General features: G+C 37.9%; 1 protein-coding gene across 6 annotated transcripts in view; it reads left to right on the top strand.

Annotated features, from left to right (window-relative positions):
- Nucleotides 1–12840, top strand: part of TTC3 (tetratricopeptide repeat domain 3) — a 66423-nt gene that overhangs the window by 7669 nt on the left and 45914 nt on the right. For 5 of the 6 annotated variants that reach the window (XM_054204265.1, XM_054204347.1, XM_054204020.1 and 2 more), the window contains exons 7-14: nucleotides 1806–1929; nucleotides 2902–2987; nucleotides 3766–3860; nucleotides 5933–5995; nucleotides 8803–8857; nucleotides 10720–10882; nucleotides 11006–11054; nucleotides 12142–12265. In XM_054204265.1, the coding sequence (XP_054060240.1) occupies nucleotides 1806–1929; nucleotides 2902–2987; nucleotides 3766–3860; nucleotides 5933–5995; nucleotides 8803–8857; nucleotides 10720–10882; nucleotides 11006–11054; nucleotides 12142–12265 (759 nt within the window). Of the gene's footprint in view, nucleotides 1–1805; nucleotides 1930–2901; nucleotides 2988–3765; nucleotides 3861–5932; nucleotides 5996–8802; nucleotides 8858–10719; nucleotides 10883–11005; nucleotides 11055–12141; nucleotides 12266–12840 lie in introns of those variants that run through there. The other variant, XM_054204525.1, reaches the window with a different exon arrangement.

The raw sequence follows: 12840 nt of genomic DNA, 5'->3' as shown, positions 1-12840 counted from the left end.
TGTACTGCTCCTTGGGATCCTAAAGTGAATGGCTTCTGTCTGGTGTTTGCATGTGTGTGGTGGGGGGTATAGTTATCCCTACCTGGAGTGTTTTATTGCAAGGCCTGCTGTTGATGTTTTCTTCTTCCTCATTCAAGGAAGGTTCATTAGGTTCATCTAATTAGTTTCATTAGGTTCATTCACTTAGGTTCATTTTTTGTGTTTGGTAATGCAGTTTTATACCCTGCTCTTTATTGCCATTGGTCTGCAGGTTCAAGTTACATATGCATAGTATGTTTTATATATGTTAGAAACTGCTTTTGCCCAATTTTGTCCAGCTCTATTATTTTTTTTTTTTTGACCACTTGTTTATAGCCATTGGTTCTCCCATGTCAGCTTGTGCCCCATCACTTACGGTCCTGTGCCTGTATTCCTCTAAATTGCATTATGTGTCTCCATTTTTCATGGCCTATGCTCTATCATATTTGGCTTGCATTTCTCTATGCTGGCTCGTGTCAGTCATAGCATCATTAAATACTTGTTACTACTGTCTATGTGAAAGCTATTGTTGTACCATACAAAAGTAAACTGAATTAGTCGTAGCCACTTCTTCAGAAGAAAATTGGTGTTACAGTTAAAACCACGTTAAAGCAGAGCTTTAAGCAGGTCAGGACAAGCTCAGAGTAAGCCTGACAATTCAATGGCAGTGCAAACTCTGTACGAAGCCTGTGGCCTCTTACTAGCATTGGCAAAGCTGTATGATGGGGCTAAAGGGCTACAAGTAGGGCTAAGCTTGATTACTGTAATGATGCAAGAGTGTTCCTCTTTGGAGACAGGTTGGAAATCTTTTATGAGATTCTCAAATAGTGCTGCTGACTCATTCTGAAGGACTGTGAATGCCTGAGTAAAAGTGTGGTTTGGAAACCTGCTGATCCATCTTCATTATCAAATTCAGTGTACAGTAGAACTATACTCATTACGCTTTTCAGCTTCTAAACTTTGGACTGTGAACGTTCTTAGTTTTCCTGTGTTTGTTACTTTTTTCCCCACTTTTTAAGTTTCTGCTGCCTTCTGTAGGTTAACTGCAAACGCATTGAAGTTAGAAGACGATATCATAGCTGATAGTAGCAATAGGAGAAGCAGAATAGGTACAACTGTATGTTACTGCTGGGTAACCCAGTTCCTGTAATTTTAGTGATATTTTTCTTAGTTATGTGGGGTTTTTAAATTATTTTTCAAAATCTGTAGGCCCAGGTAATGCGGGAGTATCCCAGGCAACGGGCATTCTTCACTTAATCCTCTCCTTCAAATAAAGCTCTGTGGCTCAAACAATTTAAATTTAGTTTGAATAGAAGGAAAGTCATGATTTACAGAATAAAGTCTTAGCCCTGGCCTGCATGTCTAACAGCCTGGAGAATGTTGCGTTTTTTTAATCAGGCTTGTCACTTCACACTGAAGCAATTTTGTGTGCAGTCATCAACAAAAAGTTTCTAAATCAAATTCTATAGTTCGAATGGCTCCCCTGTCTCCTGTTGAAAGAATGACTGTTTTCATTTTGTAAATATGCTGTATTATGCTGTGCTTGAGTCATCCAGATATTTATATTTCTGAGCTGTTGCCTATTTCAAAGGCTAACAAATCGGGGACAAGTGCATAGCGTAAGTGCTACTGTAGTATCGTTTGTTATATTTACATGGAATGCTTCCACTATATTGCCAGAGCTGTTGGTTTGTGTGGTGGTTGTTGGTTTTGTTTTAAGACTTTGCTTTGTGTAGAATTAGTTACCACTTTTTTTTTTTTATTTTCCTTTCCTTCAATTGAAATAGGGTGTCTTTGATATTGGGGATGCACTTGATTGGGTCAGATACACAGGTGAAGTCAGTATTCTGCAGAGGCTGGAGAAACTCGGTGATTTTGGCTGGATCTATCTTGAAATTTTCTTTGTTGAATGTAAGTATGAACACTTTTGAAGAAACAGTGGTGAAGAAAGTAACCAGTGTTGTAGTTATGACATAGTTAATGTTTGTATGTGTGTCATTAATCTGGAAGTGACTGGAAGAAAGGAAAAATAGGGGTGGTGGTGATGTGCATTTTTTTTCCTTGTTTTTTGCTTGCTTGAACCAGCCAGTTCTTCCTTGAATTTGTGTACGTGGGTCATATTTACAGTGCACGTGCTCTTTCAGAACAGATGGTCATAAAGCTTTTTCACTTTAGTGTCCACTATGGGCTGTATGTGTGTCCTTTATTCCTTTAACTTAGGGTTAAGTTGAAGGTTGCCTGAAATATTATTTGAGTCTTTCTGTTAAATATTTGGCAGTGGGTTTTGTCAAAATATTAATTGAGATGTTATTCATATTTCAAAAATCAACTTAGGCAGCTCATGGGAGTTAGCGTAAGGTATCCGGACTAGCAGCAGAACTTCTACTGAAATTACAAAAAGCTCCCAGGCCTGCTGTTTTTGATGTGTGTTAAATGGCTTATACTCTGGTCTGTCTTTTTGCATGTACACATTCTAACTCAGCTGTTGCAGTAAGTAACAGGGTGGTAGAAATCGAATTTCCATGTGAGGAGAAGAATCTTTTTATAGTTAAGTACTGAAGTAGAATTCTTTAACACCCAAATCTTTACAAATCTTTTAAATGCAAATTTCTTTAAAATACAATTGAATTTCACTTTATTACTTGAAATTAGGCAAGTGCTTAAATGTTTGGTGATCTGCAACCAGTTATTTTGGGCTTACACAATAATAAATAATTCTTTTCTTTTGAACACTTCTGTTGCTTAATTTGTTATTTAGTTGGTATGTCAAATTTTGCTTCCAGTCAGAAAACAGAGCATGATTCTTAGCAGCAGAAGATAAACCCTACTTCTTGTCTTTGGTAACTTCTTCACCCACTATATTTTTCTGAATTTTGTCTGCAGGCAAACGTTATATTACTAAAGTTGCTTTGGAAGATTGTAATTTAGTTGAAGAATTTAAAGCTGTGACCTGTGAAAACTGTAGGAAGGTGAGAGAAGATACCAGAATGTGTTTGTGCTTTTCCTTTTTTGTTGTTATTTTTTGTGGGTTTTTTTAATGATCAAAGATAAAGTGACCAAATGATCAAAGATTTCAAAAGTGTGAGTGAGTAATTTTCCTGACATAAATAGTTACCTTGAGAGATCCTGGCATAATAAACAGAAAATTAGTTGCTTATGGTGCTGGTGTACATCGGAGAGCGTTCCCCTCTTCATCCCCAAAAAAACCCTCAAGGAAATGCAGTTATTATTGATAGAAGATTGTTCAACTTGATACTTCTAACACAGAAATAAGATGCTCTCAAATTCTTTGCCATGTGTTCCTTTAGTGTAGATGTTTGGGTGTTTTTTTTACAAGAGTCTGGTTAATTCCTGTGTCTTCCTTGCTACAATTCTGTAGTTCAGGAGCTGTGCTGAAAGGCACTCAGTAGGGAACTGGCTGAGCTGTGCTGTACTCTGCCTGCTTTGCTATTTGACACATGCTTTTGATGACAACTCTATTACGGAGCTCAGGAGACCTTCTGAGTTAGTCCTGCTTTTTAATTATTGTTCATTGTATTCTTGTCTGCATAACATTTTCATTTGTACACTTTGAAGCTTATTAATTGCAATTAATTAAAAGTATTTAATTACAACTAATAGTGCATACGTAACCTGTTTTTACAAGCATAAACACTTAGCTGCCTCTTGTTGAATGTTTTATTTACTTCTCATTGCAACTGAGTTTAATTACAGTGGTTGGCGAATTGTTTTTTCTTGATTTCACAGAACAGTGAATCTATGAAACAGAAAGGAAATGAGGAGTTTTCCCAAGGAAACTTCGATCATGCTATAATGTCATACACTAAAGCCATAGAGTTTTGGTAAGAACTAAACTGGTTAACTAGATTGTGTTATATCATATGTATTCAGCATATTCAGATTTGTCCTGATTTTGTATAGTTTTGCATGAGCCGCTCTACTTAGAGGCCAAACGATACCTTTTTTTTAAAAAAAAAAAATAAAAAATGCTACATAACACATTTTTTGTTCTATTTTATTTCCTGTTACTAGCGGTTGTTTGCACTTTTACTGTCCCAAAAGTCCTGTTAGGGTTTAAAGCTGGTCTAAAATGACAACTGTAATATAGTAAAACTGAAAGGAAATAAGTTGTTTGGTGTGAACAGCCATTTTTGGTATCATCCCTACTAAATGTTCTTCCAGCAGGACAGAATGACCAACTGTTGCAAATATTTATCATCTCAGCTATGATGCAGAACTAGTGAACAAGAACAGACTATTTTTTTTTAAATATCTGCTCTTGGCAACTCTGTCTGTGACGGGCTTAATTTCCTTTGGAAAGAAATTAAACAAGACTTAGAAAAAGTCACTTGCTGAAAGGCTTCAGCTTCCTGGGCTCTTGAAAGGGGCAGGGAGACAAAGATTAAATGAGAATTTATGTCCTTTGCATATAGAGCATTTACTCCCTTCCTGAAGTCCTCATGTAACGTGAACTAGGTACAGAATGCTGGTTTGGTTTAACTGCTGCTTGTGCTATAGTCATGCAAATGCTGCTTTCACAAGTTCTGATGTCTATGAAATATGGTGAAATTCATAAAGTCACGCCTTTCATAAAAAATTGGTTGTGCAAACTTTTATTTATGCATACGTTTCAATCCCAAATTCAAGCTGATTTTAGGCTCCTTGAAAAGTTGGGTAGGCTTACTTTGTTCAAGTGAGTGTATCTGAGATGGCGGATCAGGCTGGAGAAGGCTTTTGCTCGGTGAAAGAGCAAAAGAAATCCCATGTTTTGGAAAGGGCAAAGGAAGTCTTATGGTTTCCAGGAGCTGTAAAGCTAAGCTGTTGTTACAGCTATTTGTCAGAAGTTGTTTTTTGTACTTAAGATCCTGCTGGAAAGTGAAGGATAGCTCAGTGATGTCTAGCAGCTAGGCAGTCCTTCTTTATTGTCTCTGCGTGCTGTCTTCCCTTTCTCGTTCTCCCACTGTGAGATGACATTCATCAGCTCCATCATCACACTCCTTCCCTAATTAGCTGCATCCTCCCTTGGCTTCCTTTCAACTGGTTGCTGGATTACATACACCGATTTCCACGTCATTCTCTCCCATCCCTGGAAGTATTCAAGGCCAGGCTGGATGGGGCTTTGAGTAACGTGGTCTAGTGGGGTTGGAACTAGATGAACTTTAAGGTCCCTTCCAACCCAAACCATTCTATGATTCTCCGTTAGGTACGTTGCGGGCAATGCTTTAGCTCTTTAGAACTGCTGCTTAGTCTGCCCAGTCAGGCAGAGGGGTTATGAAAAAGTTGTAGACCCAGTGATCCAGAAGTGTTCATGGGATGTTTGATTTAATTAGGTCTTCAAAATTAGGAATTCCAGAACAAAACAAAATGGGATGTATGTGACAGTCCAGCTAGCTTTTTCATGCTTCACGCTCTATTTGCCTGTTTTTTTGGCTTTTGCATGCTTTGGGGTTGTGTCTCTCTCTCTCCCTTTTTTTTTTTTCTTTTTTTTTAACACAGCTCAGACTGTAGGGAACATTCTAGCCATAATTTTGCACCATTTGAGGTGTGCTTTGGCACGTTTGTCAGAGCCTAGTGACTTGGAAGGAGTTTAAAAAAAAACAAAACAAAAAAAAACCAAACAAAAAAAGAAAGAAAAATCCCAAAACCAGAGAGAGATTTAAAGTAGGATGAGAGTGATTTGAATTAATTGGAAATTGCATTAGTGGTCCCAAATGTTACAAATTGTTACATAATTAAAACTAATATTCTCAGTGACAACTTTTAAATTAATGCGACTATTCAAGGAAACTTGTATATAGTTGCTGGTGCTAGAGTGCTTGCAGACAATTACTGTGAAAACTTAATTATTTTGTTCCCCCTTAAGATTTTCAAAAGTAATATACGTTACTAATTTTTCCTAATTTTTTTTTTTAAGTCCTGCAAACCATCTTCTGTATGGAAACCGAGCTCTTTGTTTAATTCTCACAAGGCAGTACAAGTAAGTAACCCTTTTTTTATAATCTGAAATGTTGTGGTGATCTGCAGTTAAAAATTGGCAATATACTTCAGAAAACAGCCCTTTAAAAAAAAAAAAGTATATATTAATTGTGTTGTTACTACCTCGTAAAACTGATATTAAGAAAAATACTAGCTGTATCTGTTGGCAGTATGTAATACCATTTAAAATTTGTGTGTGGCAGGGTTATATAACAGAAAAAAATATCTCAGTACCAGTGAGTATTGTGATTTTTATTAAACCTGTTGAAGAAAAGATGAGTGTGGGTATGGAGGTTATTTTCCTTAAGCCAGTTGTTAAGCTGAAAATCTTGTATATGAGCAAGGTGGATGTATACTTTTTATGTAAAGCCAAGCCAAGAATTTATTGTTAATATAACTGAAGTTTTAAGGGTCTAATTGTTATTAGTCCAGTTCTAATTCTTGAAATAAAAAGAAATAATAATGTAATATGTAATTAAAATTAGTATCCACATGATTCCTAGTTTCCGCGCATTTTCCTGGTGTTACGCTCACCCCTCCACTACTCCTCTGGGTACTGAAGTCGGCAGTTCCATTCCTGTAGCAGTGGGGTGAGAGCAGTCAGCGTGCAGAGTCCTCCTGTGGGAGGAAAGTGATGTTCATGCTGATGGTTTCTTCTTACGCACTCTGGCATCCACTTGGGGTCACTTTTGTGTTTGCTAACATGCTATTACCCCTTTGCTCTGTCATTGTTCGTCTGCAGCTCCATGTTACATCTGAGTTTACTATACGTGGTACATTTTATGGATATTATTTTTTCTTTGTTACTCTATTTGTACAGATTTGGCATGTCTTTAACTGACTGTTGGTGAATTATTATAACCATGGAGTCTCCAGTGCCAAGCCTGTGCCCCATCTCTTGTCAGCTTGTGCCTGTACTCTTTTGTTGCATCCTGTGTTTCTACTTCTCAAGGCCTCTGCTGTCATATCAGGCTTATATTTCTTTACAGGACATCATCGTTTTGGAGTCATAAATACCTCATTCTGTATAAATAGCAGTAACAAGCAGTTATTCTGTCTAAATCTGTGTTGTACCACACAAAGATAAACAGAAGTAGAACAAATTAGCCACAGACACCTGGTCTGAGAAATTGGTATTACAGTTGAACCAAGTAAAAGAAAACTGCAGGCAGGTGAAGTTGCAGTTCAGGCTGAGCAAGACCCGGCAGCCTTAGTCCTGAGGTTTGCACACTCAGTACAGAGCTTATGGCCTGCTACTGGCGGTGGCAGTACTGTATGTTACAGAACTATGAAGTCATATAGTGTTCTCCAGAACATCTCCTGAAGCATTCGTGGCTTTACCCAAGGCACATGTCTTCCTCCTGTTTTCAGAGCCTGGTGAGGGGCAGTGGTCATGTTCCCTCCTGGGCTTTGATGCGGGACAGGACCTTTCAGGGCAGCCTGGCCTCCTGTCCTGAAGTTCTGACAGTGCTCTCTTCCCTACCACTGCGCTGGGCTGTGGAAAGGTGGCACTGGAGGAAGGACTGGGTGGGTGAAAACAAAGCGTAACGTCACACGCTAGAGAACAAGACAAGTGCTTCGTTTTTTTTCTCATCTTTTCAACTGCTTTTATAATACCTTAGTATCTTGAGGTTTTCTACTCCATGGTCTATCTTTTACTCAAGTGTTTTTTCCTTGTGTTTGCTTCCTTTGCAATATGAATATGGTGTGATTTCTCACATTCTACTCACTAGTTCTGTTGTGTTGGGTCTTTTTATTAGTAATTTCTTTAAATGTATTGCCACACCTCTAAGTTCTGCCATTACTACCTGGGGGTTTCTCTAAGGTGGTGGTGGGGAACTTTTTTTGTTCTAACTTGCTTTCATTTCACTGAAATTCATTTCATTCTCTTTCATAGAACAGTTTGGGTTGGAAGGGACCTTTAAAGGTCATCTAGTCCAACCCTCCTGTAATGAGCAGGGACATCGTCAACTAGACCAGGTTACTCAGAGCCCCATCCAACCTGACCGTTGAATGTTTCCAGGGATGAGGCACCCACCACCTCTCTGGGCAATCTCTTCCAGTGTTTGACCGCTCTCATCGTAAAAAATATCTTCCTTATATTTAGTCTAAATCTACCCCCTTTTAGTTTAAAACCATTACCCCTTGTCCTATCACAACAGGCCCTGCTAAAAAGTTTGCTCCCATTTTTCTAATAAGCCCCTTTTAAGTACCGAAAGGCAGCAATAAGGTTTTCATTACCACGGAGCATCTCATTCTCCTCCTTCAGATCCCTCTGTACAAGCTTTCCTGCTATACTGGTTACAAAAAGCAGTGGTAGCGACTAGGCAACTTATGAACGCTTTCAGGTGAAACAAGGTTTGTTGAGAGTTGTAGAGGCTACTGTCTTTCAGTGCTCAGCAGTTAATACTTGCATCCTCAAATCTCTATGATTATGTAACTAATCTCTGATATGATTTCTGTCAAAATATTTAGGTTTGATATTCAAGCTTTTTTATTAAGGCTTTGGTTTTTAAAGGAACATTTTGTTAGAACTAAGTTAAGGGGTACTTGCATATGCAGAAATGCTGGAAAACCTAGTGAGTAGGGGGAGGGAATAAGTATCTGATGGGTGAAATAGTTGAGACTGTGACACTTTAACCCAGGTAAGTTTCAGCTAAGAAGTGTTATCTGGCCATGCCTTTACACAGGTGAATTAACTGTTCTTTTATTCACTTTGTATTTTTATAGTGCCTTGTACGTCTGGTCTGTAGATTTTTCTGAAGTATAAATAATAAATACCTCTTCTTTTTCCCTCCCTTCTCTAAGGAGAGCCCTTGCTGATGGAAAAAGAGCCACTATTTTGAAGCCTAACTGGCCAAAGGTTAGTTTCATATACATTTCAAAATTGTCTTTTGTTGGTACTGTAAACCAACGTAAGAACCCAGAGTCTTAATTACAGGTTTGACCCAGGTAGGTGCGCCAGGTTCTCATCTCTGTTTAGCACCGATGACAGTAGAATGAACACAGTACTTTGTGGACTAAGAATTCTGCTTCAGTCAGCCAAGTACATAGTTTTCTGATATTAAAAATGTTGTTTTGATGTGCTTGTAAGTGTCGTTACATGGTGTTGCGTGAAAGGGGACAAAGCGGTTTTGGCAGAAAATAAACCCCCTTGCATTCTAACACTCCTCACCGAAGTGGGAGACGAGATGCGGCTAGGTTTAAATTCTGACTGATGCCCAATTCATCACTATCAGTCCAATCATATTTAATATGTATAAAGCTGTTACGATTTGGATACACTAACAGTGGACTGCACCTTCAGTCTAGTCGTGCTCATGAACTAGCATGGCCACTCTCGAGTCTTTGGTCGCATTCAGTGAGAAACCAAAATGACTAGCTACTTAAACAGTGCAGTTTATTTAAACAACAGATATATGGGTTCTTATGATTGCCGATGATAAATACACTGTCTTCAAAGCACGTGCAAATAAAAGTATTGTTAAATATACAAAACACGCGACAAAGTTATAAGCAATACAGCCTGGCTATAAATGTAGGAGAGAAATTCTCTAGAGAAATTTCTAAGTTTCCCGAGGAAGCACTCAGTATAGTCTAAGTCTTACCCAAAGGCATCCCTATGGGGGGTAAGAAAGGCTCAGCCCGTCAACTGATCCCGGAAGTCAGTGATGGAGTTCTCCTCGACTGGTTCACGATGGTGTCTTCCCTGATATCCCCCCTCTCTCGGGCTATTTTTATACTATTTGTTATCTTCAAGGTGGAGTTTGAGTAACTTTAATCATAAATACTTTTATTATGATTGGTGTAAAATTCTCTCGCTTCACATTTAAAGGTATAGTTTACGAAAAATTCAGGGCACAGACTCAAGGAGGAGTGGTCGCGCCTTGGAGGCGGGTAGCCTTTGGGGTGGAAGTGTGTTTTGGTGTTATAATGACATTATAATGAGCAAAGTTCATAGAAAGGACAGCATTTCATCAAAATTTGACGAAATGTTGGCTCAGGGTAGCAAGTAGGCGGCTTATCTGTTTCATAGTACCATCTCGTTCCCGTATCTGCTATACGTCACAAGGCAAGGCCACGGAGGTTACATTTTGTCCTCTCCCTCGTGTAGCTTCACAAGCAGCCTTGTACAGGGAATCTCAGATGTTGCATTCTTCGCATGCCAGCTGCAGCTGTATTCTACCTCAGAAGCCTTTTGATTTTATAACTTTCCTTAATGTGTGAACGATGCTGTAATTTTGGTCATTTTAGTAATTATTCCACACATGGTGTTCTGCATGTGTAAAGACAGAAGAAAACATTTATTACATTGTTGTGCATAGCTATGTTATCACAATGCTTTAAAAAGAATATACGTAGTCCTTACAATAAAATCCTGATTAATGACCAACATGTATTTCCCAATATTCTTGTCCTAAAGAAGAGTAAATAAGGGATAGTTACAAAATTGGAAAGTAGTAGTTGAGATTAGGGGAAAAAGCAAATTTGCTCTTTTCCAAAGCCAGAGGCTAGATGCTATTCCCAGTGAATTATCTTTCTGTTTCAGTGTGCTGAGTAGCTGTAAACTTTAATTTTTGATCATTTGACCTAAAACAGGTGGAGTAGATAACTTCTGCGTATGTAAAATTTTACTTTGTATTGTCTACTGCAGCGGTTCTGAACATAAATTGTTTTCTTATTTGTATGAATAAATGCTTGAAATTCAAACTTATGTCCATGTAGGGTCACTACCACTTCTGCAAGGCGCTGTCATTACTGGGGGAACATGAACTAGCTTTGGAAGCTAATGAGAGAGCTCAGGAACTGTGCAAGAATATTCTTGATGGACTTAAGGATCTTATTCAACAAAATGACAAGTTAAAGAAGACATTAGATGAAATCAATGGTAACCTTTTCTGATTTCAAAATCTACCTCGAACATATCAGAATTCCTTCATTGGTAACTTTGTTTTGAAACTAGCTAATTCTTTTTTTTCTCACCCCCCCCCTTCTATTTAATTTTCTATAGGTATTAAACAACATAAACAGAAACCAAAAAAGTCGCTTCTTGAGAAAAAGTAAGCAATTGTCAAGTGAGCTTTTTTTCTTTTTAATTACCAATGCTTAGTATAAGATTTAAGTAATATATAGCATAGATATTGCTTAAATTTTGTTACCTGCCTGTAAATAAAAATGGAAGGAATAAACTGATCAGAACTGCAACCACAGTGCAGCCTAGGAGTAAAGGGGACTTTTAAGAATTAAATAAGCTATCTTGAGGTGTGTTCTGCTTCCAAGCAGTTTCCTTCAGCATTGTTTTACCCATGTTGGAAATAACAGGAAACGGTTATGTTTTCATGGGGTTTTTTTGTCCTCCCAACCTGAAATGCTTTGCTGTTGAGGAAATTTTGTGCCTGAAAATGTCAGTGCAATCACACCCACCTTTTAATGTTAACTTTGCTATATAAAGTTTGCTAGGAGATGAAGCTGATTTGAGGAAATGAATGCAAATGCCTTTTGGCAATGGTAAAAATGAATGTGTATGCTAATTTGTGTGAACCTGGTTTTGCCACATCTATTCTGTGCTTTTGCCCATGCCCAGAGAGAGTAAGAGAGATTCCAAATTCACAGATTCAGCCAAGTTACAATATATGCCATAACTTTTGTATTAAACATTTTTTCTGAAAGATCTTTTTGATTTTTGTTGATATCCTTGTAGTGATGTGCTATCTGTCATTCAAAAACAGTACAGTAAGTAAACTACTAAACAGCTTTTTGTAAACCTGAAAATTCTGGAGGAACTTAAATTTGTTTCCCTTCTGTAGTGCACAAATAAAATGTGGCCTAGGGCAAGACTAACTTTTTTTTTTTAATTGATTATTTAAAAAAAAGTGCGGTAATTCAGGTCTTGTCCCTTTTATAGAAAATGGTGCTTTTTTTGGTTGTTATGTATTTGCATAACTTCAGACTGTGCAATTTGAAGGTATAAAAAATGGCTATTTCATCAAATCCTTTAAATATTCTTATGCCATTACACTTCTACGAGGGGTAGACTTCTTGTATTCGTCTTTGCTTTTTTCGTGATACATGTATGGTATGTGTCTTGAATACCGGGAAAAGGCATCAACACTGGAAGAACTAGGGTTCTCTCTTTTTACATATCAGAGACTGCAGTTCTTCAGAATCTCATTTAATAATCTCTCAAGAACAAAAAGATATAGAAAAAGACAGAAAGAGAACACAGTCTGATCCTAAAGATCATCATTGTCATCAAAAACATGATACCAAGGTAAGTTACACTACAGCTGGCATTACAAGACTAACAGCGTATTGATTTTCATTGTCCTGGAATGTGTTATTTAATGGTGTGGCTGAAATTTTGCAGCCACTGTGTTTTAATAATTGTATACTTTCTCAGCCAAGTGCCTTTTCTCTGTAATATTTAACTACCAAATGTATGTTCAGAACTTTGTATTTGGAAGGAGGTGGGAGGTAGTTGCTTGAAAGAAGATGTAGGCTGTATGTTATGAGGGGGCGAAGGGTCTCTTTGAGGTTATTGAAAGTGAGACTGAAGTCATGTCTGATTTAATCAACTGTCCAGTCCTGCCTGTCAGTGTGCATTCAGGTGTGGGGTTCCTTTTGGCTTTAGGAAGAGGATTCAGTTAACGTGTAATGGAATTCAGTGGAAGATGCTTTAGCCAAAGTTAATTCATATACAGGGCTTTTGCTATACTGGAGCATGGTTTTGCACTGATACTGTGACGCTATGGTATTTGCATGGTTATAGACTGTTATTTTAATGCTGTGTAAACAGATTTCTTTTGTATGGGGAAAGCGTTGGTTAACTGGATTGTATTTAAAGCT

The sequence above is a fragment of the Rissa tridactyla genome, chromosome 1 (assembly GCF_028500815.1).
Source record: "Rissa tridactyla isolate bRisTri1 chromosome 1, bRisTri1.patW.cur.20221130, whole genome shotgun sequence".
NCBI lineage: Eukaryota > Metazoa > Chordata > Aves > Charadriiformes > Laridae > Rissa > Rissa tridactyla.
This window is presented reverse-complemented; position numbering and strand designations above follow the sequence as displayed.